We start from the raw sequence: 23,577 nt of genomic DNA, 5'->3' as shown, positions 1-23,577 counted from the left end.
TATTCTGTTTCATTCATTGTATTGTTTGTAATGTTTGGCATTAACAAGAATAAATGCATTTTTTGTGGCTAAATGTGTCTTGATTTTACAGTAGGCGGTTATTACAGTTTTTGATTTACAATATTAAAAATGAATGCAATAATTCTTACTACAATAGTCTTATACTAGCACTAACAAATACGGTAAAAAATACAGCACAGCACTATGTTACTGTGAGGGGTGTTACAGTACTGTTACTATTACTGTCAGTAATAATACAGTACGGTACTTCTTAATATTACCTTATATGTGCTTTACAGTAATCACACTGAATACACGGATTGATTTGTCCTTGCATTCCTAAACACGCACGTAGATGTAATTAATTCATGCAAAAGTGCAGGAAAACACAGCAGATTGTTTCCTGTTCTGTCAAGGACAGTTTCCTCTAAGAGGATTTCTAATATAACGGTGGCGCAAAAACATAGGAAGGTTAGGGAGAGCCAGACGTTTAATCCTTGAGCTGTGGGAAGAATGACGCTGAGCTATTTTGTGGTGGGATTTGTCCCAATTGGAGAACAATTTATGTGCAGAAGAATATGTTGCGCAATGGGAAGTGACATTTGATGGATCTACTCGTGAGAGTTATGCATTCCCGGGGAACGGAGATGCTGTGCAAACTTGTGCTGTACGTGGGTAAGCATGTTTTAGAAGTTCCTGCTCGATATTAAATGTGCCTTCTTCTTTTTCTGTCCCATCTCTCTTTTTTTTTTACAGTGGTTGCAAGAATACATTTAAGCAGATTCTTCAACTTTTATCATCTTATATTTAACCTTTCATGTCTTCTGTCAGCTTTTGCAGAAAATTTGATCTCACGTGAGTTGTCGGGTGCAACGGCCACTAAAACAAAAACACAAGGTATGTTCCTTTCAGCCGAGCCAGCAAAGTGCAAACACCAAAAAAAAAAAGCCAAAAGCCTTTTGCTGTTCTTCATATGTAAACAGGGGAGTTATGATGGCTATTTTATGGATTAGGAGTAGGGTGCGTAATCCTGAGGCTTCATTAAACTGGTGCTTTTGCAATATAGGACAGCACATGTGTTCTCAGACGAGTAATAAAGTTGTCTGTTTTTGACACACCAATCAAGCTTGGACTATGTCTTTGACACGACTGTACGTAACATTAATTTGCTTACCCAGCATGCCTTGCGGTTATAAATGACTATAAAATAGTATTGCTTTGTTTGTATATTAGTGTGTAAGTGCCTATTTTTTAGCCCCACACAGTTACATTGTTTGTTCCACATACGTTACTTGTGTTATTTTGCTAAGCGTTTGGGCTGATAAGCTTCTTCTGAGATGGGTTTTTACCAGGGATGCTCCGATCATCGGCCACCGATCAGTATCGTCCGGTTTCCCTGAAAAAGCATGCGATACTTGCTTAATAACGCCGATCACGTCCGCCGATCAGCTCCGCCACCATTGCAGCACCCACTTTCCCTTCGCAAAGCCCAAAACAAACATGTCTGCCGTGTGGGACTTCCTGTTGTTGTGAGAGTGATATAAGTTTTGCACCCTGCAAAACATGCTGCGAAATATGTTTCGCCTGGGTGCCACGTTAAAAAGTTTTGTACCGCATTTGGGGGGCAGTGTGTGGTGAGTTTTCAAAGCTCGCAATGCGATCACCGGTCGGGCGACGGCTAATGTAGCCAAACGTGTGCGTGGCAGTCGCAGGTCTAAGGCTTATAGCCCGAAAAGTGGTTGGATTCGTCAGACTGGATGGCCGTTCGTCGTCGTCGGTGGAGGAATCTGGGTTTGCGTGCTGTGTGCTCTCGTATCATAATTCTCCTAAAAGAAACCGTCTGATCCTCTTAAGCTCCACCAGTGATTTTGAAAAAGTATTTTATGGTTCCCCGTTCATATCATATAGCCCAGAGGTCCCCAATGTGGTGCTCGTGGGCCCAGGGTTTCCCGATTTCGCTCATGGATGATCGGTATCAGCAGCATAAAACCCTGATCGGAGCATCCCAACTTTTTTTTTTTTTACCAAGAAAATGCCTAATTTTAGAGATTGTAAGCATAATAATGGTGGGTTTCCCCACAAAAAAATAGTGTCCTGATAAAAATCTGCGACTTTGCAGCGCCTTTGTGTGTACCGTAATTATTTCTCAGTGCTTTATGGAAATGGTTGACACTTTGGACTGGTATACGACAATAAAACACTTTGACACCTTTGCTGCCAGTGACCAACAACTCAGGTGTGACACCAGCTGGGCAGTGCGGGGCTTGGGTGAAGGAACCCGATGGAGGCTATTTCACGTCACCCAACTACCCTGACAAATACCCACCTGAGAGGGAATGCGTCTACATTATAGAAGGTGAGTCTGCTTCTACATTAAACATAATCTCAGCCTCCAGTCTCGACTAAAGAGCTCCTTCTGTTCCAGCGTCCCCCCGCCAGTGCATCGACTTGTTTTTTGATGAAAAGTATTCCATCGAGCCGTCGTGGGAGTGCAAGTTTGACCACATCGAGGTCCGTGATGGGCCCTTTGGTTTCTCACCCATCATTGGACGCTACTGCGGCCAGGAGAGCCCCATGTATGTCCGCTCCAGTGGGAGGTACCTGTACATCAAGTTTGTGGCTGATGGAGAGCTGGAGGCCATCGGCTTTTCAGCCCGGTACAACTTCACACAAGGTGAGTCATGGCTTGGGGCTTGGGTGCTGTATAAAGACGTTGGAAGTTACAATACACATAATGGGACCAACAACGCTCCATTTCCGTAATGTGACCTGCATATTAACCAAGCTGCAGCCACATTGTTATTATTATTGTTATTCACATTGTTACATTATTATAATTATTGTTATTCACATTGTTACGCCTAAGAACTACGTTACTGGCGTAGTGACACCTCGCTCACAATGCCTCAGGCCACTACCTCAGGCACCACCTTCCTCTTTTGCCATGACTTATTTCTTGAATTTAATCATGTTTCTCACCTCAATAACCCAAAATTGAGCCAAAAACCTTGCAAATGGCAGCATTTTGATAAATGAAGGTGTGAAACTTTATTGAATTCAAGAGAGAACTCGCAGCAAAACAGCAAGGTGGTGTCCGTGTGGTGTCTCGCTGCCACATGGTGTCTTTGGGAACGCTCACATCAGCAATGATGTCTTCAGTGAAGGTAAAATAAACCTAAAATGCTAATGTATCCCTTTCATTCCTCACGTATATGCATTGTAAATTGTTTCATGCATGTAAAACTATAAAGAGGTGTTCTGTGTTAATAATAAATAATAAAGATGTTACTTTATTTGCTATTTATTCAATTGCTTAATTAGAAAATGTGGACATTTAGACACAGGAAGTGAACAATCTTTAAATAACAAAATGTAGGCAAACAAAATATAGCCAGTGTCAACATGTCAAATATATGGTGTCAGTTAGCAGAGAGATTGCCCTGGCATACAACCTGCGTGTGACGCTGAGCCCAATCACAGTCCCATCATTCATCCGTGTTCTTTGCTCCATCTCATCCATTTTACATTCCATTTGCTTTCTTCACTCCACTCCGCCCTCTACCTTGAGAAAGCTTTTCATTAGTTTTCATAGTGTTGTCGGGTATTATTTACACTTCCGAGCACTCAACTCCTCTTCTTGGCATGGAATCACCGTCCGTTAACGTTCTCTGGCTTTGACACAGACGGCTGTTACGTTGCACAGCAGTTGCCCTCTCTTTTTGATCACATAAACTGCCTGTGTGCACACGTGGACATGAATTTCCGTTGCAGGAGTGGGGAGCATTTTCGGCTGTTGTTTTTTACGAATGGCAATTCAGTACGAGAAACAACTTCCTTTAAATATTGTAGAATGTGGTTTCACGCTGCTGGAAATGTGATCTGCAACTGGTGCGGGAGGAGGGTAGACACAAACACACACACACACACACACACACACACATGCACAAGAGTTAATGAAAGCTTGTCTTCAGGGGAATCCAGCTTGTCAACGCTGAGCCGCAGCAGCAGCAGCAGCTTAAGCGAGGCCGAGGCTGAGGCTTTATTAACAGCAGCTTTTATAGGCCACCTACAATGACGACAAGCAAAGATTAATCTGCATCCTTCTGTCTGTCCGTCCATTTCTTTTCTTTTTGCTTGCAGCCAACCATCCACTTAAGCTCACCTAATAATCCATTTGGATTTTGAAACGATTCATTTTAGAACATATTTGTCCTTACCGGCAGATAATGAGAGTCTGTTTCCCATCTGCTTACATGTCTTGCTTGCCAAATGCTTATCTCTTGTCTAATACCACTCATCAATAATGGCGGGACATAATTAAACTACCTTGTATACACACATCTTTAAAATGTTTTCTTTCTATTAGACTGAAATTCCTTTAGGCGATTTTTTTTTTTTTTTACGTTTGAACTGGAAAAGACCCCAAATAAACTGCTTTACTTTATCATTTGAAGCTTTTCTGTAGGGGAAGACGATACTGCAAATTTTGTAGCACAGGGCCAGTATTGCCAATGCTGATACCGGTACTTTTCACTTGAAAGATTTCAAGATCGTTCGATGAGTTTGTGTTTTGTTGATGATGATTATAGGAATAAAAGATTTTAGCCGAACAGGTAGGGTGGTCGTCTCCCAACCTGAAGGTTGCCGGTTCGATCCTCCGTCCTCTCGTGACCATGTCAGAGTGTCTTTGAGCAAGATACTGAACCCCCAGTTGCTCCTGATGCTGCACATCAGTAGGTAAATGTGCTAACAGTGTTTGAGTACCTTGAAGGTAGAACAGTGCTATATAAGTGACAGTCCAAAGTTCACAAGCAAAAAAATAGAGTAGCAGCAGCGGCACATGCTCCTGCCTTCTGTAGCTGGGTCGATTCCCAGCCAGTGCCCCAATACACAGCCACTGGAGCTCTCCAGTGCCAGTCCAAAGCCCGCATAAATGGGAGGGTTGTGTCAGGAAAGAAAAACAATAGCCAATGGAAGACAATGTGCATGTGAATATTGTCATTCATGCATGTCATTGTATTGTCAGGGCATTGAATGGATCACAACTGGACTGTTCAGGTTGTCTTAGAAGCCGTTTGGGCTCTCATTCGAGCAGGCTTCATCAGTTCACGCTCAAAGACTAGGCGGGACACACAACAGTCAGACTAGATAGGACACTCTAGTCTGAGAGCTCGGTGCAAGATCCAGTCTATTTATCCTCTAAAGGAGGAGGCAGGTCCAGACAGGAATGGTTGTCTCTTTAGTGGTGTCCGAATGACAATGGTGAGCATACAGTGGAGTGGGGCCTCTGCCCCTCAACGATGGTAGTTTGGGTGGTATCACCTTCATTAGCATCCCATTCAGATGTAAAGACCAAGGTATTTGTGTCTTTTTTATTTGCTAGAGGCTAAATGACTGAATCTTTTAGGAAGGATGAAAGGACAGCATCCTTCTTCTCTGTAATACCGTGGTGTGCAAAGGTCAAAGAGAAAGTGGCCATCTTAAATACCTTTGATTAGATGATTGGATGCATCTAGCTATGAAATTCAAGGCTTAATGAGCTCACAAAACCCATTTTGTGTTCCAATTAACCAGGGCTTGGTAGATAGAGGTATTCAAATCAACAAAATGACAGGGGTGCCCGAATTTCTACACCTGTCTAATTTAGTTTTGATGCATATTGCATATCTTGTGTTCATCCAGTAAACCTCATCTCACTTCTGAAATATTACTGCGTCCATCAGTAATCACATTTGTATGATGTTTTTTTTTCCCAAAGAAACTCTTTGCCTCTCTTTCATGACACCCTCCCATTTTTATAGGTTCCCGTATTTTAACTTTCATGGGAAAAAAAATCCCCCGGTACTGCAAGCGCAGCACAGCTTCCAGTCTGCTCGGCAACATGGGCATAATGCATCCTATGGCCGGCAAAGTCAGGCCTTGCACCACATTATCAGCACCACACCCGGGTGGAAATTCTGGCCCCTCTACCTTTATTTTCCCCCAATTTACAAAAAACGTCCATGATGTTTTCTTCACGTGGTAGTTTTTCAATGCATATGACACATGCATGTGATGGAAAAACAACAGAGAAAGCTTTAGATGAATTGATTGCACATCTAATCCTCCTATTGGATGAGGCCCTGGTAGTGCATTGTTGTACTGCACCTTCTTGCAGATAGAAATCAATGTGAATAATCTGTGCAAGCTTGGAGCCAAAACGGGCAAGAAACATGAGAGGATTAATAAGAACTAAGATGGTAAATCTGGATCTATAATCCACCGAGCAAGTGGATTCATCAGCACAAAGGTTCAGGACACAATATGTAGCAGGGTTTTGTTTTTTTTAAACTCGGGCTCAGCGTGTGGATGGGTAAAACGGAGGTTTTTGGTTCGTGTCGTAAGAAATGTGTGTCATGACCTCATGTTTTTAAAGCTTATTTAATGACAGAACGAGTTATTGACTTTCGGTTGTTGCTTTCAAAAAGCTCAACACATCTAATACGAACACTCACTTTTTTTTATACATTTTGAAAATAAATGTCATTTACAATGCGAGTTGAATCATTTCAAGTGCAACTGTACTGTTCATGAAAACACAGAGTTGTCCTACTAAACTTTGGAAAAAATGCTTGTAAATGTTTCATAACGAGTCTTTTCTTCTGCTTTTAGATCCTGAGTTCAAAGGTCTGGGAGAACTGCCAGCATTGCCATGTGGGTATGACAATACGTAAAGTGCTCGTGACAACAAATTTTGTTTTTAGAAAAGTATCACTGGCAGACAAAATTCCGGGAGCCAGATTCAAACCAGTGTCGCCAACGTGGCGACTTTGTCGCTAAATCTTGCAACATTCCAAACCCTCTTTGTGAAATATTTCCTCAAACGCGACTAGCGACAAATGTAGCTTATTTTTCTAGCAACGTTGGAGAGTTTTCTGGTATTTGAGGACTTGTCAAAGCACGTATTGTTCTGCAGTTTGTGTTCTCACAGAGCAGCAGGGGGTGCTGCTGAGAGGTCCGCCCCGCCCCAAAGCACTCACAAGCCATCACGCTGAGAGCATAGTGGAGCTCTGTGCATCCATGAATCACGCATGCACGAGGCGCGATGCCGCCAGGGTGTATCTCACCCTGTTTTACAGAGCGGGATCTAATTACAGTCAAACCTGTCTTAGCGGCCACCTGTATAGAACGGCCACCTGCCTATAGCAGCCACTGAAAAATCCCCCTCAGAAAATGTACGTGTTTATAGACCCTGTGTATAGCGGTCACCTGTCTAACGCGGCCAGCGGCCACCCATTTTGTATCCCTTGGTCAATATCTGACCGCATATAGCGGCCAAAATGCCGACTCAAGCAGAAGCTTCATGCACGAAAAAGTTTAGTTTTTTAAGTAATGAAGTCGTCGTGTGTAGACTTTAATTACGGAGTCCTAGTTCGACATAAAAAAGCCGTCTTCTTACTTTGCAATGCCACCCTGAAAATATTCAATGACGGCCAAAACGGTAATTTTCCCACTTTGCAATGCCGTGAATAGATCCTAAAATAGCCAAAACACCTGAATAAAACATCTAAAATATCACTTAAATGCTGACTAATTAGAGATTAAAAGCCATATATCCTCGGGCTCGTTCACTAAAATTTAAAAAAATCGTGTTTTAAAAAAAATCAAAGATCGAAATTTGTGACGTTCTGCAGGACAGGAGTGAGCGTCCCCTTTCCTGCGCTCTTTTTGGCGGGCTGTGCCTTCTCCGCGGAGGAAGAGGAAGCCGCTTCATGCCTGGTGGCGGCGCAGTTGCGGTCAATTAACATTTGTGGCGGATAAAAGGCCAGCGCCGTCGAATGTGCAGCGCTGGTTCATTGTTGTTATTGATATTACTAGTTTCCACACCGGAGCTGTTACCTAGATTTACCTGCCTGTTTATGTGTCAACAGAGCGTTTTCCCCTATGTCTCTTGGTTTTGCTCCAGTCTTTTTGTGAATACATGTTAATATGTGTGCGCACAAATTCAAAATGGCCGCCAACCTGTCTATAGCGGCCACCTGTCTATAGCGGCCACTTTTGCCGTTTCCCTTCAATGGCCGCTATAGACAGGTTTGACTGTATTACGCTGTCTAGACTTTGAGAGGAGATGACCGAGATAAGATATTACAATTTCTTTATTTTGATGAAATGATGGCTAAATTTAAATGAACAAACCAATAATGAAATTTATTTGTAGTTCTAAACGTAATTAAGGTGTTTTTATTTGACACTGCGAGTAATTCAGCTCTAGAACACTTATAGGCGACACAAAAAAGCACAGCCGTGGACGCATGCCAAGAAAGTGACATTCACAACAATAATAACATTGACCCCGTGACCCTAATGAGGATTAAGAGGCAAAGAGAATGGATGGATAGAATAACTTTGACTAATATTGATTTGTGAGGAACATGATATGTTTTACTGGCAGTGACAGCTACAACAGCTAGCATATTAACCGCCTAGCTTGCGTGTCAGAACAAGCCAGATAGGAATTAGCAGTGCATTAGCCGCCATGAGCACTAGGCTGGCTACTGTGGAAAATATTAGCAGGAGAAATGTAGATTAACTGACTGCCACCTTGGCACGCTCTTCCACACTCCAACGTCTTGTGGCTTTTTGACTTTGTATTTCCATCTGTGGGGAAGTATGGACCCACAAAGTTTGCCAATCTGACGAGGCGAATGGTGTCTTTTAGAAATGTGAACAAGCTTACTCCGTCACCTCAAGTGTTCCTGCTAAAGCCCTTTTCAAGATTCAAGATTCAAGAGAGTTTTATTGTCATGTGCATGGTAAAACAGCAGTTATACCATGCAATGAAAATCTTATTCTGTTCATTCTCCCAAGAAAAGAAAGAAAACAAATGAAAGAATAAGAACATAAGAAACATAAACACATAAACATATATACCAATAAATTAAGCAACAACAACAGGACCACAAGGCTGGCAAACAGTTTTTACCCACAGGCCATCAGGCTCCTCAACGCAGCACTCGCACACGCCGCACACAACACGCGCACACACTCATAGCACTTTATTTATTTATTTATTTGTATTATTTACTTGTATTAATGTCTCGTCTGTTGTTTAACACAACGAGCGGCCATAACATAATAAAAATATATTAAAAAACCCCAACAGAAATTCATCCAGGAATAGACCATACAAGGTGAAAAAAAGCCAATATTTCAATATTTGAGTACACATCTAACACAGGAAATTTCAATGTTATAACAAGATTTGGTGTCATGTCATTTTTTAAAAATAATTTCACTAAAATGCTGCTCTTTACAGTTTGTGAGTTTGAGTTGAATGGTCCAGAAGGCTACGTGGAATCTACTCAGATCACCAGGGAGAACCGGGCACTGCAGACAGAGGCTGTGGACTGCAGGTGGTATGTTCGAGCCCCGCCAAAAGCCAAGGTCTGTTTCAGTTGTTCTAATGCTTGATTTGTTTTTGGCTGACGAATTTGGCCTTGTCGTATATAGCGGGAAATCTGACCAAAATCTAAAATGTATAATAACAAGAGGACAAGTCCGCTGGGATCCTTTAGTGCAGCGTTTTGCTTCAAAACAAGTACAGTTGCTACAATATTCCTATTGTCCCAGCCTAATCTGGGAGGATCACCACCTCTTCTTCAGCTTCTTCTTCCTGGTAATAGCGCACGGAATCCATGACCCCTCTAGCATTCAATCATCTTTATCCTTAACGATGGTTGCAACATAGACCCATAGAGCAGCCAGTATTGGTGGGAACGTCTACACGCTTTTTATGATGTTCATTCTCACTTCCGTGGTGATAGTGTTCCTTGTCTTTGGCGCACTGCTGCTTGGCACACATAAAGAAGTGTAAAAAGTGAACAATCATAACTATAATATACATTTCTTTCTGATTTTTTTGCATGTTTATCACACTTAAATGTTTCAGATCATAGTAGTAGTCAATGAAAACACAACTGAACACAAAATGCAGTTTTTAAGTGGAACGTTTTGTTATTAAGGGAGAAAAAAAATCCAAACCTACATGCCTCTGTGTGAAAAAGTGATTGCCAACCAAAATAACCCCAAAGCGCAGCCACAACTCATCCAAGAGGTCATAAAAGACCCCACAACAACATCCAAAGAACTGCAGGCCTCACTTTCCTCACTTTTAAGGTCAGTGTTCATGACTCCACCATAAAAGAGACTGGGCAAAAACGGCATGTGTGGCAGAGTTCCAAGACCAAAACCACTGCTGAACAAAAAGAACATTAAGACTCAAGTCTGTGTAGGCTCTCAGTCATACAGGAGTTGTCCAACGAGGGAAAGGCTTCTTGAGACGTCATCTGTACTACTGTCGGCCGTTTCGCTCCTCATCCGAAGAGCTTCGTCAGCGAACTAACAAGTGCTGGTAGCCTAGGCCTTAAATACAGTAAGAGTGGGTGGAATTGGTGTGCCAAAACCCTCCTCCTATCGGTTCCTTACACTAAGCCTGGGCGGAGTTGTGGTCTAATCCTCTCCTTCCATTAGCACCTCCGATCAAAGGGAAGTGTAGCTCCCTGTAGTTGGGTATGAACGACTCTGATACTGGCTTGTTAGCATCTATTGTTCTGGCTCGGCCCTGGCTCCACCTCATTTGCAAGACTAAGAGCTGTGGGTTTTGGTCTCAGTAACCTGCTGAACACAGGGTCCAAATTAAACCTCAAACTACCATTCCGATTCAATGATGGGTTCTGTTGTTTGACAAAAATAGCTTCCTTTACTCCTCTTTCAAACCATCTGTTTTCTTTGGCCAAAATCTTTACCTCACTGTCCTCAAAAGAGTGATTGGTTGCTTTAAGGTGTAGATGTACTGCTGATTGAGGACCACTAGAATTGTCCCTGCGATGTTGATAAAGCCTTTTTTGGAGCATTTGCTTAGTTTCCCCAATGTAGTGCTCTTTGCATTCCTCATCTTTACAGTGGATGGAATAGACCACATTGCTCTGTTTTTGGTTTGGAGCCTTGTCTTTAGGATGCACTAATTTTTGTCTCAGGGTATTTACTGGTTTGAAATAGGTAGGAATTTTGTGTTGCCATAAGATCCTCTGGAGTTTTTCGGAGACCCCAGCTACATAAGGGACTACCACTCCTCTCCTTTTTGCTTCTGTGGACTTTTGGGTTTCTTTCCCTACTCTCTTCTTTTGACATTTGTTAAAAGCCCACCGTGGGTACCCACAGGTAGAGAGCGCTCTCTGGACATGTTGTGTCTCCTTTTTCCTTCCCTCAGAACTAGTTGGTATTTGTTCCGCTCTATGTTGGAGGGTCCTAATAACCCCTAGTTTATGTTGTAGTGGATGGTTTGATTCAAAAAGCAGGTATTGGTCAGTGTGTGTGGCCTTTCTAAAGACCTCTGTAAGTAGCTGTCTGTCCTCTCCTATAATTAATTACCTTGCAGTCTAAGAAGGCTAGTTGGTTCTCTTTAGCGTCCTCGTGAGTAAATTTGATATTGGTGTCCACCGCATTGATGTGATCTGTGAAAGACTGAATTTCCTGTTTTTTCATCATGACAAAGGTGCCATCCACGTATCTAAACCAGTGCCTAGGTTTTGTCCCTGAGAAGGATGTGAGAGCCTGTTTCTCCATCTCTTCTATGTACAGATTCGCCACTATGGGTGAGACTGGTGACACAACCATGAAATTGTCTGTAAAATTTCCCTCTAAACTGAAAATATGTAATGTTAAGGCAAATTTCCAATAATTGGCAGATGTGGTCAGCACTAAGTTTTGTTCTCCGATGCAGAGTTGAGTCCTCGAGCAGTCTTCCTCACCACCGAGACTGCTGCTGAAGTGGGGACAGATGTGAAAAGTGAAGTCACATCATAAGACACCAAAGTTTCCTCTGGCTCCAATCTGAGGTCTTTGATGCTCGCCACAAACCCTTTTGTGTTCTCTATATGATGATCAGTGTTGCCTACCAATGGGGATAAGACTGTTTTTACATATTTTGCTACATTGTACGTGGTAGAGTCAATGCTACAGACAATGGGTCTGAGGGGAAACCCTTCCTTGTGAATTTTTGGAAGGCCATAGATACATGGTGTAGCCTCCCCAGGGTATAACCTATGATACATCTGTCTGTCAATTAGTTAGAGGAGACAGTCTATGATTTCTTTCTTATACCTACTGGATGGGTCCCTTTTAAGTTGCTCATATGTGTTGGCATCACTAATTAGACTTTTTATTTTTTCTTCATAGTCCAATGTGTTGAGAACCACTGTGCATCTGCCCTCATCAGCTGGTAATATGGTGATGCTCTCATCTTTCTGCAGAGCCGCTAATGCTTTCCTCTCACCTACCATGATATTGGACGGTGGTGGTTTAGCACTACTGAGAAGGGCCGACATTCTCAGACGAAGGTCCCCTGCCTCTGTTCTAGAAAGGTTATTGTTCCTGATGGCCGATTCAGCTGCTGTGATATAGTCTACTGTGGGTATCGTTTTAGGAGTCACTGAGAAGTTGAGACCCTTGGTTAATACTGCCTTCTCTGTCTCCGAGAGGCTTCTGTCTGACAGATTTTTGATCCAATTTTCTTTAGTATTGATCTGATTTCCCCCCCTCCTTAGTGTTTACGACAAGCTGTGGTCGATTTTCCAATAGAAGTTTCTGGAATTTTCCCTTATGCCTTTCTTTGGTTTTGCTATGGTGCTTCATATAACCCGATTTAATAAATTCACAAACCTCCTGATAGGTTTCGTGCGTAAGCTTGGTTTGCAATCTCTGATAGAAGTTTTCTACTTCAGACTGTTTATTTCTTTTCTCTATGTTAAGTCTCCTAATTCTCAAATTCTGTATTTTTCTGATGTAGTTTAGTTGCATTTTTCTTGCCAAATGTCCTTGCTCAAGGGACGCTTGCCTCATGCATTTGGGGATTAACCTACTCTGCCTGCATCTAAGATTGAATCTGAGGTGGTTCCTTAAATCTGCTAATTTAAGAGTGGCCTTTTCTAAGATACGTACCAGCAGAAGGATGTCTCTCCCAAAGTTGGTAGCAATGCGTCCAACGAGGGAAAGGCTTCTTGAGATGTCATCTGTACTTCTGCAAAGAAGGTGTCGGACGTTTCGCTCCTCATCCGAAGAGCTTCGTCAGCGAACTAACATTAAGACTCATTTCAATTTTGCTGGAAACCATCTTGATGATCCGCAAGACCTTTGGAAAAAATACTCTGTGGTCTGTCGAGACAAAAGGTGAACTTTTTGGAAGGTGTGTGTCCCATTACATCTGGCGTAAAAGTAATGGCACATTTCAGAGAAAGAACATCATAGCAACAGTAAAATAAGGTGGTGGTAGTGTGATGGTCTGGGGCTGTTTTGCTACTTCAGGACCTGGAAGACTTGCTGTGATAAATGGAACCATGAATTCTGCTTTCTACCAAAAAATCCTGAAGGAGAATGTCCGGCCATCTGTTGGTGACCTCAAGCTGAAACCAACTTGGGTTCTGCAGCAGGACAATGATCCAAAACACACCAGCAAGTCCACCTCTGAATGGCTGAAGAAAAACAAAATGAAGACTTTGGAGTGGCCTAGTCCAAGTCCTGACCTGAATCCTATTGAGATGCTGTGGCATGACCTTAAAAAGGCGCTTCATGCTGGAAAACCCTCCAATGTGGCTGAATGACAACAATTCTACAAAGATGAGTGGGCCAAAATTCCTCCCCAGCGCTGTAAGAGACTCATTGCAAGTTATCACAAACGCTTGATTGCAGTTGTTGCTGCTAAGGGGGGCCAACCAGTTATTAGGTTTAGGGGGCAATCACTTTTTCACACAGGGCCTTGTAGGTTTGGAATTTGTTTCTCCCTTAATAATAAAAAGTTTCATTTAAAAACTGCATTTTGTGTTCAGTTTTATTGTCATCAACTAATATTTATATTAGTTTGATGATCTGAAACATTTAATTGTGAGAAACAAAAGCAAAAAATAAATAAATCAGGAAGGGGGCAAACACTTTTTCACACCACTGTATATTTATATGTACATGTAGTGCATATGTATATAATGTATATACAGTATACGGTACATAAAAGGATTCAAAGTCTCCCGTCTCATCGACAGATCTACATGCGCTTTCTGGAGTATGAGATGCACAACTCAAACGAGTGCAAGCGTAACTTTGTTGCCATTTATGATGGCAGCAGTTCGGTTGAGCACCTGAAGAATAAGTTCTGCTCCACCGTTGCCAACGATGTCATGCTGACATCATCACTGGGCGTGGTCAGGCTGTGGGCGGATGAGGGAAGCAGGAAAAGCAAATTCAAGATCCTCTTCACCACCTTCCTTGATCGTGAGTGAATCCATTTTTTCTAGCCTACATTTCCAGCTGTTTAAAAATGTTGTACTTTTGGTCTACGTGATGTGAAAGTGCCATATTGTTAGCTTAGTGTGTTTTTAAGTTATCCCTGCTTTCATTTTTACGCCATCTGAATGTCATGAGCGGTCGGGTATGAGAACGTCATCAGAATTGCACGAGATCATTTGCATTCCTCACATCACAACTTTAGGAAGTCTGCTCAGTGCTGCTGGTCGCCTTTTCTTGAAAATGGAATCCTCAAAGTGTCTTTTCAGATGTAGAGTTGCAGATTTGTACATTTCTTTATTTAAGAAAGACAAGGACAGTGCATATTAGACAACATTTTCATATATGCCAGATTTTAGCCAGTGGTTAATTTCCATCTTTTGTCCATAAAAGCTATTTATTTTCTTTAGCTTTTCTTCCTGCTTCTTCGGACGTCATTGCTATCTGAGAAGTAGCCAATGATCACACAATTTAAGAGCCCAGAATGAAAGTGCACGGTCTAAATAGAGGTTGCTGCGCCCCTCTAAAAAGCGAAAGTTAAGTTTGTGTAGACGTGAGAGTTAAGCTTGTGTGAATGAGAACCATGCATCTATTGTGTGTGTCTGTTATGACCCGGGGGACATATTCAATATGTTAAAATAATCAAGTCACCCAAGTTTATTGATGAATAAACTAATATAAAAAACCCACCTAAACCCCTCCCATGTCCCAAAGTGACAAAATAAACACATCCTGATCCACCGGCACCAAACAAACAAAAGGGACGCTGAGGTGAACACACCAACTCGTCTTGTCACCTCACCGGTACCCCTAAACAAGAATACACACGAGTAAATCCCTAAACAAAACCGAAAACGGGGCAAACCAGGACAAACAAGAAACTGCCCAGGCTGCTGTTGGCACTGTTGCCAACTTCTCAGTAAGAAAATTAGCTATTGGCTGTCCTAGAAGTTGCTAGATGACATCATCATCTAATTTGCATATGATGTAAAATGCTGTAGGAAGAAATCATAACCTCGTAGGAGAGACAAAAAAGTGATTGAAAACACATTAATTACGTTTAGAACTACAAATAAACATGATTCTTGATTTGTTAATTGAAAATTGCCCACCATTTCCAGCCATCCATTCTATGCCGCTTATCCTCCTAGGGTCGCGGGCATGCTGGAGCCTATCCCAGCTGACTTCGGGTGAGAGGCGGGGTACACCCTGAACTGGTGGCCATCCAGTCGCAGGGCACATTAGACAAACAACCGTTCACACTCACATTCATACCTATGGACAATTTAGAGTGGCCAATTAACCTAACATGCATGTTTCTGGAATGTGGGAGAAAACCGGAGTACCCGGAGAAAACCCACGCATGCACAGGGGGAACATGCAAACTCCACACAGAGATGTCCAGCGGAGATTCGAATCTCCTGACTGTGTGGCCAACATGCTAACCACTAACCACCGTGCGGCCATGCCCATCATTTCATCAAACTAAAATAACTTTAATATTTAAGCCGTTAGTTCTCCCATCACACGTTGGCTATTTATAACTTTTTTAAATTAGCACAATGGAACAGCTAACCAGCAACAGCTGTGGTTGGTGAATAGCACACTCTTCTGGTGATTATATGTAATAGCAACTGAGCGTCACAATAAATATAGCAATACAGTATCAATTACGTACATTTACCCAAAGAATTGTAAAATAATCCACTTAATTTTACTAATAAAGAGTAGCAATAGACGAACAATATAATATCAATACAATAAACGCACCGTCCTCTTTTATCCGGCCTCAGTGAAGATTAAGAAACATTTGCGTTTTAGAGCTCACTGTGTTAAACAGGGCGAGCTCCACCCCCGCGACATCGCGTAGAGCTCCACATCATGCTGTCAGTGTGCCGCGGAAGCCACTACACTGCTGGCTTGTGACTGCCTTTGGGCGGGGCGGACCTGTCAACAGCATCCGCTGCTGCTCAGTGAGAACACTTTTAAGTCCCCAAATACCAAAAAACTCCTCAACGCCAGAAAAACTCGCTACATTTGTCGCTTTTGAGAAAATATGTCGTCAAGGGGGGTTGGGAATGTCGTCAGATCTAGCGACAAAATCGCCAGGTTAGCAACACTGGCTGCTTGGCGTCAAAACAAGAGATGAATAAATGTATTTATTTAGTTTCTTACACACAAAATGTGTGCAGATTTTATTGCATTTGTTAAATGTACACAGAAGAATTGTATGTAATGTAGGAATCGGCAGCATCGGGAAGACTTTTTTGCTTTCCCGGGAGCTAAAGACATACCTGATGGTCACTGCTCCTCTGCTCTCGCCACTTCACGAGCAGCAGTTTTGAATACCAAGTACCGACAGCAACAGAGTACAGAGACAACAGCGTGGTCAGGGAGGAGACTGTGGAATCTGAGTATGTCAGCCAAGAGGAGAAGATTTACCCTGTACACAAGCCTTGACATTTATGGAGTGTTTTATTCAAAGAAAATTAGAATAATGCCCCACTGGGATCCAATATCATTTTTAAAAGCTCCTGAAATGAGTAGGATAGGGACCCTTTAAATATGGATTTGAACCATATCAACTGGCAAATTATGTGTACTCTACACATTTTATGTATTGTTTCACATTATAAAAGGAGTTACACTATTTGGCGTTTTTGTATGTGACCTTCTTCCCAGCTCCGTGTGAAGGAGGTACTTTCTTTTGCCACAGCAACATGTGCATCAACCACACCTTGGTCTGCAACGGCATCCAAAACTGTGTGTATCCATGGGACGAGAATCACTGCAAAGGTACACCAAAGCACCAGCAGCTACTGCATCTGCACTCCCACATCCATGCCTGAGACAAATATTATTTTCACCATTGTGCGTCTCACTAGAGAAAAGGAAACCCAGCATACTGGACTCTCTGGACAACACTAACCTCACCATCATTGGTGTGACATGCGGCCTGGTGGTCATTCTGCTCATCATTTCTGTCATCATCCAGGTCAAACAGCCTCGCAAGAAATACATCATCCGCAGGTTGAGTCATCTCTCAAATCATCTTGTTATGAAAGTGGACTCTTTTTTTTTTGTATGTAAAAATCCATATGTAGACTAAGAACAGCCTGCTTTGAGTGTTTCTTTCAATACCCGCATAGTCTGCGTGTTATATTTGTTTGCACCGTGAGCGAGGGAAGCATTTGATTTGTTTTGGAATGTCAAAATATACACTCCTCATCAAAATGTTAAGACCATCTAGGAATCTAAACTACAGTGAAATAATTCTATTCTGTTTGTGTGCATTCGCAGAGATGACTTTGACCCCGCCCTCCTCCATCCAGAGTTTGAGCCTCCCCACTATGAGCTCTGCACGTTACGACACGTCCCATCAGGCGACCTAACTGACGCCGCAATGGCCGAGGAGTTTGACAAGTCCCACAAGCTGCGACGATCCTCCTCCAAATGCATTCGCGACCACCACTGTGGATCCCAGCAGGGAAGCATGCACGGCAGTGTCCACGGTAGCCGCAGCAACCTTAGCATGAGAGAGGCCGCTGCGGATCCTGATGGTGGGGCACATGTACCGCCGCTACCTCCAGGAATGGTGAACCAACAGTCACCACGGCTCTCCCACCACACCACCCCAGCCAGTCACAGGAACATCCTGGTGATGAAGCATAGCTATTCTCAGGATGGGGGAGATGGCTACAGAGGAGAGGATGATGATTTAATGATAGACGATGGCCCAACTACCAGCAGGCACCATATTTATCATCATCAGATCCATCACGGCATGACAGGTTTGGACCACACTGTCCACCGTACTTTGTCTAATGACTTCTGATGTGGCACGATCACCATGTAAACAGTGAAAGAATGGAGGCAACGGATGATTGTGAAATTGTGATTGAAATTTGTATTGCAAGGAAGTACGGTGTCGGAAATAATCGTTTGATCCCTGAAATCATACATGAAAGAAAGGTTCTAAATTAATTTGCATTTGACAGGATTCATTTGCGTGTGGATCAAATGCTTATTTCACTCAAATACTTTTTCCTTTATTACCTTGATTTAGTGTTTGTACAAAAATATGTTGATATTGTGTCTCTATGTTAAAATAAACCCACCATATAAATAATGGGCTGTTCATGTCTTTGTAAGCTGCCATATTTCCAATAACACTAACACTTTAAACCAAATTAAGCTATATTCAAACAAGTGTTACAGAATAGATCGATTTAATTTATTTCAATGTTAACCTCAAATTTCAGGGTATTTTGTGATTTGTTTCACTTCCACTCCTGGATAAATTATTTTGTATGTTTGCTTTTAATTATTTCAGAAGTATTATTTGAATTTGTGTGGATACTTTGCCATTGTCCTGTGTATTGCATCGTTTTGTTTTAGCTGCAATATTTTGTTGACTACTATTCTCTACATACTTATTTAAAGAAATAAATGTAGTGATTCATTTTACAAGTCGTGTTTTTTTCCGGAAATGGGGTCCAATTGGCAGCGCGGAACTTTAGCCCGGCGAGCCAAGCCATCCATCGGAATCATTTTAGTGGTGCACGCAAAGGTCAAAATACGAATCCAGTGTGTTTTATTTTTAAAGCCGGTACGTCCGGCGAAATTCCCCGTCTTTATGTATTGTTAGGAAGCCCATCATGTCGGAAGATGATCCTTTTATGGAGTCGACGGGACAATGTATCACCAAAGAAAGCAAGAGTAGAAGCCGAATGGGTCTCTTCGTAACTGGGGTGGTCGGAAGCTCCCTTGTTGCGCTCTACGCGGTGGCTGCTCCTTTTGTGGCCCCTGCCTTGAGGAAAATCTGCCTTCCATTTGTCCCTGCGACCACCGTACAGGTAGAGAATGTCCTCAACGCACTACGAGTCAGATCAGGGACCCTGGTGGACATTGGGAGCGGAGATGGAAGGATCGTAAGTAGAATGTTGTTGGTAAACTGTGGACATGAAATGTATTTTATCTCAACGGTAGTTTGGATGGCACACCTTCTGTTTTACGAGAGACGTTTCGAGTCATATAAGAACGGCTTGTTTCATAGTGATGGGAAACTCGATTTATTTTACTGACTCAAGATTTTCCCGTTAGATATAAATCTATTACTATGCCCATCCATGGAATAGAATACAATGGCAATGTTTCATTAGGCATGTGCACTCCACTTTGTGTGACTTGGTTGTGTAGGTGATAGAAGCAGCAAGACGTGGATTTCAAGCATCAGGCTTTGAATTGAACCCCTGGCTGGTGTGCTATTCTCGCTACAAGGCCTGGAGGGAGGGAGTTTACCACTCCACCTCCTTTCACATCTCTGACTTATGGAAGGTCAGTGTACGTCCATTCTCAGAAAGCACGTAAGACTCGTGTGGTGATGTAGACAGTCAGACATCTTACTGCCTCATTCCTAACTGATTTTCCTGATTTTTTTTTGTAGGTCAGCTTTTCTCAGTACTCAAATGTTGTCATTTTTGGAGTCCCTCAGATGGTAAGTTTGGCACATACCTCCCCATCCAGTCTTTAACTTGACATAACATGAGCACACACACAATGCAACATGTAATATGTGCTTAAATTAGGGGTGCCCAAAGTCACATTATAAAAATGTATAATTATACTTGAGCAAGAAAATCATATAAAACAGCAAAAATGGGGTAAAGAGAGCAAAATCCCCACAGAAAGTTGAAATATTGATACCGTGATTTCTGGATGATGACGTTTACAGATGGACCAATTGGAGCTGAAGCTAGAAAAGGAGTTACCAAGCTGCGCTAAGGTGGTCGCCTGTCGATTCCCCTTTCCCAACTGGGTTCCTGAACACACTGTCGGGGAGGGTGTAGACACTGTGTGGGTGTATGATGCCCAGTCATTTAAATCACACATGCACCTTGGCATGGCCAGGAAGACAAGACCAGAGAAGAGAGACATTGCAGAGTCACACAATCCCTGCTAAACAACAACAACAACAAAAAGTGAAGTAGGAGACTGCAGTAGTGTAAAGTTGCCTTACACATTTTCTACTTTTGACATGTACACAGCTTTCACACTCACGCTTGACATTCTTGCAAATGGTTGAATGTTTGATGAAGTGTTTCACTGTGCTTGACATCATCAGGATTTGATTGGGGATTTTATGTTTGCTTCTATGATGGAGAATGAAAATAAAATGCACATAATTGCGCATGCTGTCCTTAAATAACTACTGCTATCAAGAAACTGGATTTTCTTTGTTTATAGCTCAATATCTTATTGTTTAATGCAAAACATTTAATACATTTGAATAAAGTGCATATAGATCTATATACTGTATACCATAGGGATATTCAGCCTTCAGGTGAAATTTCAGAATTAAGCTAAAATACACTACAATAAAGTGATTTCCATGAGGTAGGATTCAATGTTAATAAAACGGAATATTTTAGTAATTGCAACATAGAAAACCTGTTTATGAATTTCTAAATACAATTGTTACGATTATTAGAGCTCTCTAGACATGAATTAAAACCCCTATAATCACCTTTACACTCCCATCACGTAATAGTTGATATAATACAAGAAGATAAGACATTTAAGAAATAGTTAAGACGTGTGTGCTTCAATAACGGACAGGAAGTGACGTCGGGGATTCAAGAGTTGAGTTTTAGTAATAGTTTTTTAAAAGCCTGTTGCCGATCAAGTCTGGTCCACTGGGAAATACTTCCCCTCACTGTCATGTTTGCGCCCTTATTTTGGCGAGCTGTACTTCCTGTGTGGTGGAAGATAAAGCCGTTTTACGCCTGGCGGCTGCACAGCTGCGGGCATTTCTTATTAGCGGCGGTTAAAAGGCCAGCGCCGTCGTATGTGTGGCGCTGGTTCATTGTCTGTGTTACTCATGCTCCCCGTCTCTTAGTCAGTGCCGTCACTTACAGTTTACTTACCTTGATTCTACCTGTCACATGGTTTTCCACGAGCCCTTTTCTCTGTCGCCTTTTGTTTACTCCTTTCTACAACATTAAAGAACTTTCATTTTTGCAAGCCATCGCCTTGTCTCTGCATACCGGGGTCACGCACTCGACAGCTCTACTCGTGCCTGACAGATTGTGACACCCACACAAATGTTGCTTCTTGTCAGGATGACTTGTTTGGTAGAGACAAGGAAATCAAACACACATGCCAATATATCGAGGCCAGAAAAATCATTGACTTTGTTTTTAGTTAATGTGCGGTTAATTGATTTATTGATTATCGTGACAGGCCTCCATACTTGTCAAGCCTCCCGATTTCCCTGGGAAGCTCCCGTATTTTCCCCCTTTTTCCTGGCATTCAAGTTCCCTTATTTTCTGACAAATTTCCCTCATTTCCAAATGCAAATGTTGGCACACAAAGCATTTATTTCAGTATTTTAGATCCCCACAATTGCATTTTGTGAGTTGAACCTGAATGTATTGCATTAAATTCACATTAAATAAGTTTGCTATTTATGCAAATTCATATTTTTGAGTTTTTTGTCATAGTTTGTGGTCATATTCAATACACAGACATTGTATTTTTAACCACAGTTTGCAGTGAATGGCAATGCAAAGAGGTTTTTTTTGTATGTTTGTTTTATATTGCTTTTGACACTGGATTTTTTTTTTCCTTTTAAATCTATTCACGGATGTTGTTTTTCTTGTGAAATACTGCTCCATGTCCTTTTAATAGCTCCTTGACCTGTGAGACATTTCTAGAGGTGAATGAACTTATTTCTGTATTTGAAAACAAGGCAAAGTACAGTAACGGAGGTTTGTTCATCAGTCGGGAAAGGAAATAAATAGTAGTCATGATTTCTTTGTCAAGTGCAGTTTCTTGGGAGAAGTGTATGATGCCAGAACTGTCTTACAACAGAAAAGGCAAATCATCATGTCAGAAATGAAGTGAAACAATACTCCCTAAAAGCCTGGACACAAAGACAAAATGCATATTTTCAAGAAATAACATTTTCAACAACATTTTATTCACTTGGAATATCAACAAGTAACATTTTCAAAATGATTTCCAACATTTGCAGGATTCACGTGGCCGCCATGCAATAACTCCACATTTCCTTTGTGTCCGGACTTGAGCAGAAGCCGGTTGACTGAGATGTGACCAAACAGGTGATGCGCAAGGGACGATCAGTACATTGCTGGTGCCTACCAAAAAAATAAATAATGACATTTCCAAGAGCTTAATCACGTGATCAAATAGGACTAATATATTTATTAACTGGGATGTCAGATACTAAACCAAAATAATGCTTTGAAATGAGTGGTGTCTGGCCTGCGAGGGATCCTAGTTCTAGGTAACAGGATGTGTGGCTATTTCGGACCAATCCAATTACGTTTCAGCTAACAGTCTTAACAGTCTGTGTGGCCAAAGGATTATGACAATATTAACTTTAAATAGCCTTTTAAAAAAAAAACTCAAATCACAAATTTTCCAGCTTTTCCTTTGCTTTGTCAGTGAAATTGTCGGTCCTCAAATCCCTTTGACTCCCTCTGATTAGATGCTTATCGTTGAGCTCTGCAGACATACGTGATGTCTCTGAGATGATCTGGCTTGTAAATCCATGTCCAAAATCTTATCTGGGATATTACAGAACTTTTTTTTCTTAACCAGAATTGAATCAAATATCCAAATAGGTCTACAGCAGCAGGGATGAACATACATACCTGTACGTAGTACATAGCTGTAAATAGTGATGGGTCATTTGTGAACGAAACTGCTCTTAGAGATGGTTCTTTGAAGTGAACGAGTCTGGGTTTTTTTTCCTCTCGTCTTATTTTCTGTTAAAACTGCATGTGATTGGTCAAAAATGTGTGGTGTCGTGTGCGTCGACACAAAGCAGAAGGGCGAGTGAGGGGTAAGATGCACAAGAAAGATGGAAAGGTGAAGAAATTGAGTACCAGGAAACAAAAGCTGAGGTACTTTGTGTTTCTCATCTTCACTAAAGACTAGCAAAAACTCTTTGTCTTTGATGTCTGTGTGATTCTCAGCCATCCAGATCGTGGTGATCTGCAGAAGGTTGATTGGTGGCAACTGGACTCTTCTTGTTGGTTGAAGATAGCGTTTCACCTTTAATCCATTGTGCGTAGATATTTATTTGTCTGCCCACATGGTGCAGCCGGTAGGTTATTTTGTGCGTCGTGTTGTTTGGATTGCTTTTTTGTACAAGCTACAGATTGCATCTGACTATTTTGGCGACTCAAGTGTGCCACAAAAGCACTGCAAGGTTTAAAAAAAGAATTAGGAAATGCA

General features: G+C 41.8%; 2 protein-coding genes across 2 annotated transcripts; both read left to right on the top strand.

Moving 5' to 3' along the window:
• The first annotated feature begins 432 nt into the window (after positions 1–432).
• Positions 433–18,721, top strand: LOC129177101 (neuropilin and tolloid-like protein 1). Its single transcript, XM_054767876.1, has 10 exons — positions 433–675; positions 832–897; positions 2,222–2,356; positions 2,426–2,674; positions 6,652–6,693; positions 9,296–9,423; positions 14,073–14,301; positions 16,996–17,109; positions 17,199–17,343; positions 17,614–18,721. Exons 1-10 carry the CDS (start codon positions 606–608, stop codon positions 18,146–18,148), a joined length of 1,713 nt encoding a protein of 570 aa, XP_054623851.1. The 5' UTR covers positions 433–605; the 3' UTR covers positions 18,149–18,721.
• Positions 18,722–18,882: 161 nt separating this feature from the next.
• atpsckmt (fATP synthase c subunit lysine N-methyltransferase) lies at positions 18,883–22,792 on the top strand. Its single transcript, XM_054768483.1, has 4 exons — positions 18,883–19,244; positions 19,513–19,650; positions 19,760–19,810; positions 20,048–22,792. Exons 1-4 carry the CDS (start codon positions 18,972–18,974, stop codon positions 20,273–20,275), a joined length of 690 nt encoding a protein of 229 aa, XP_054624458.1. The 5' UTR covers positions 18,883–18,971; the 3' UTR covers positions 20,276–22,792.
• The last annotated feature ends 785 nt before the right edge of the window (positions 22,793–23,577 follow it).

The sequence above is a fragment of the Dunckerocampus dactyliophorus genome, chromosome 2 (genome assembly GCF_027744805.1).
Source record: "Dunckerocampus dactyliophorus isolate RoL2022-P2 chromosome 2, RoL_Ddac_1.1, whole genome shotgun sequence".
Lineage (NCBI taxonomy): Eukaryota > Metazoa > Chordata > Actinopteri > Syngnathiformes > Syngnathidae > Dunckerocampus > Dunckerocampus dactyliophorus.
The sequence above is the reverse complement of the archived record's forward strand: the minus strand, read 5'-3'. Positions and strand labels throughout refer to the sequence as shown.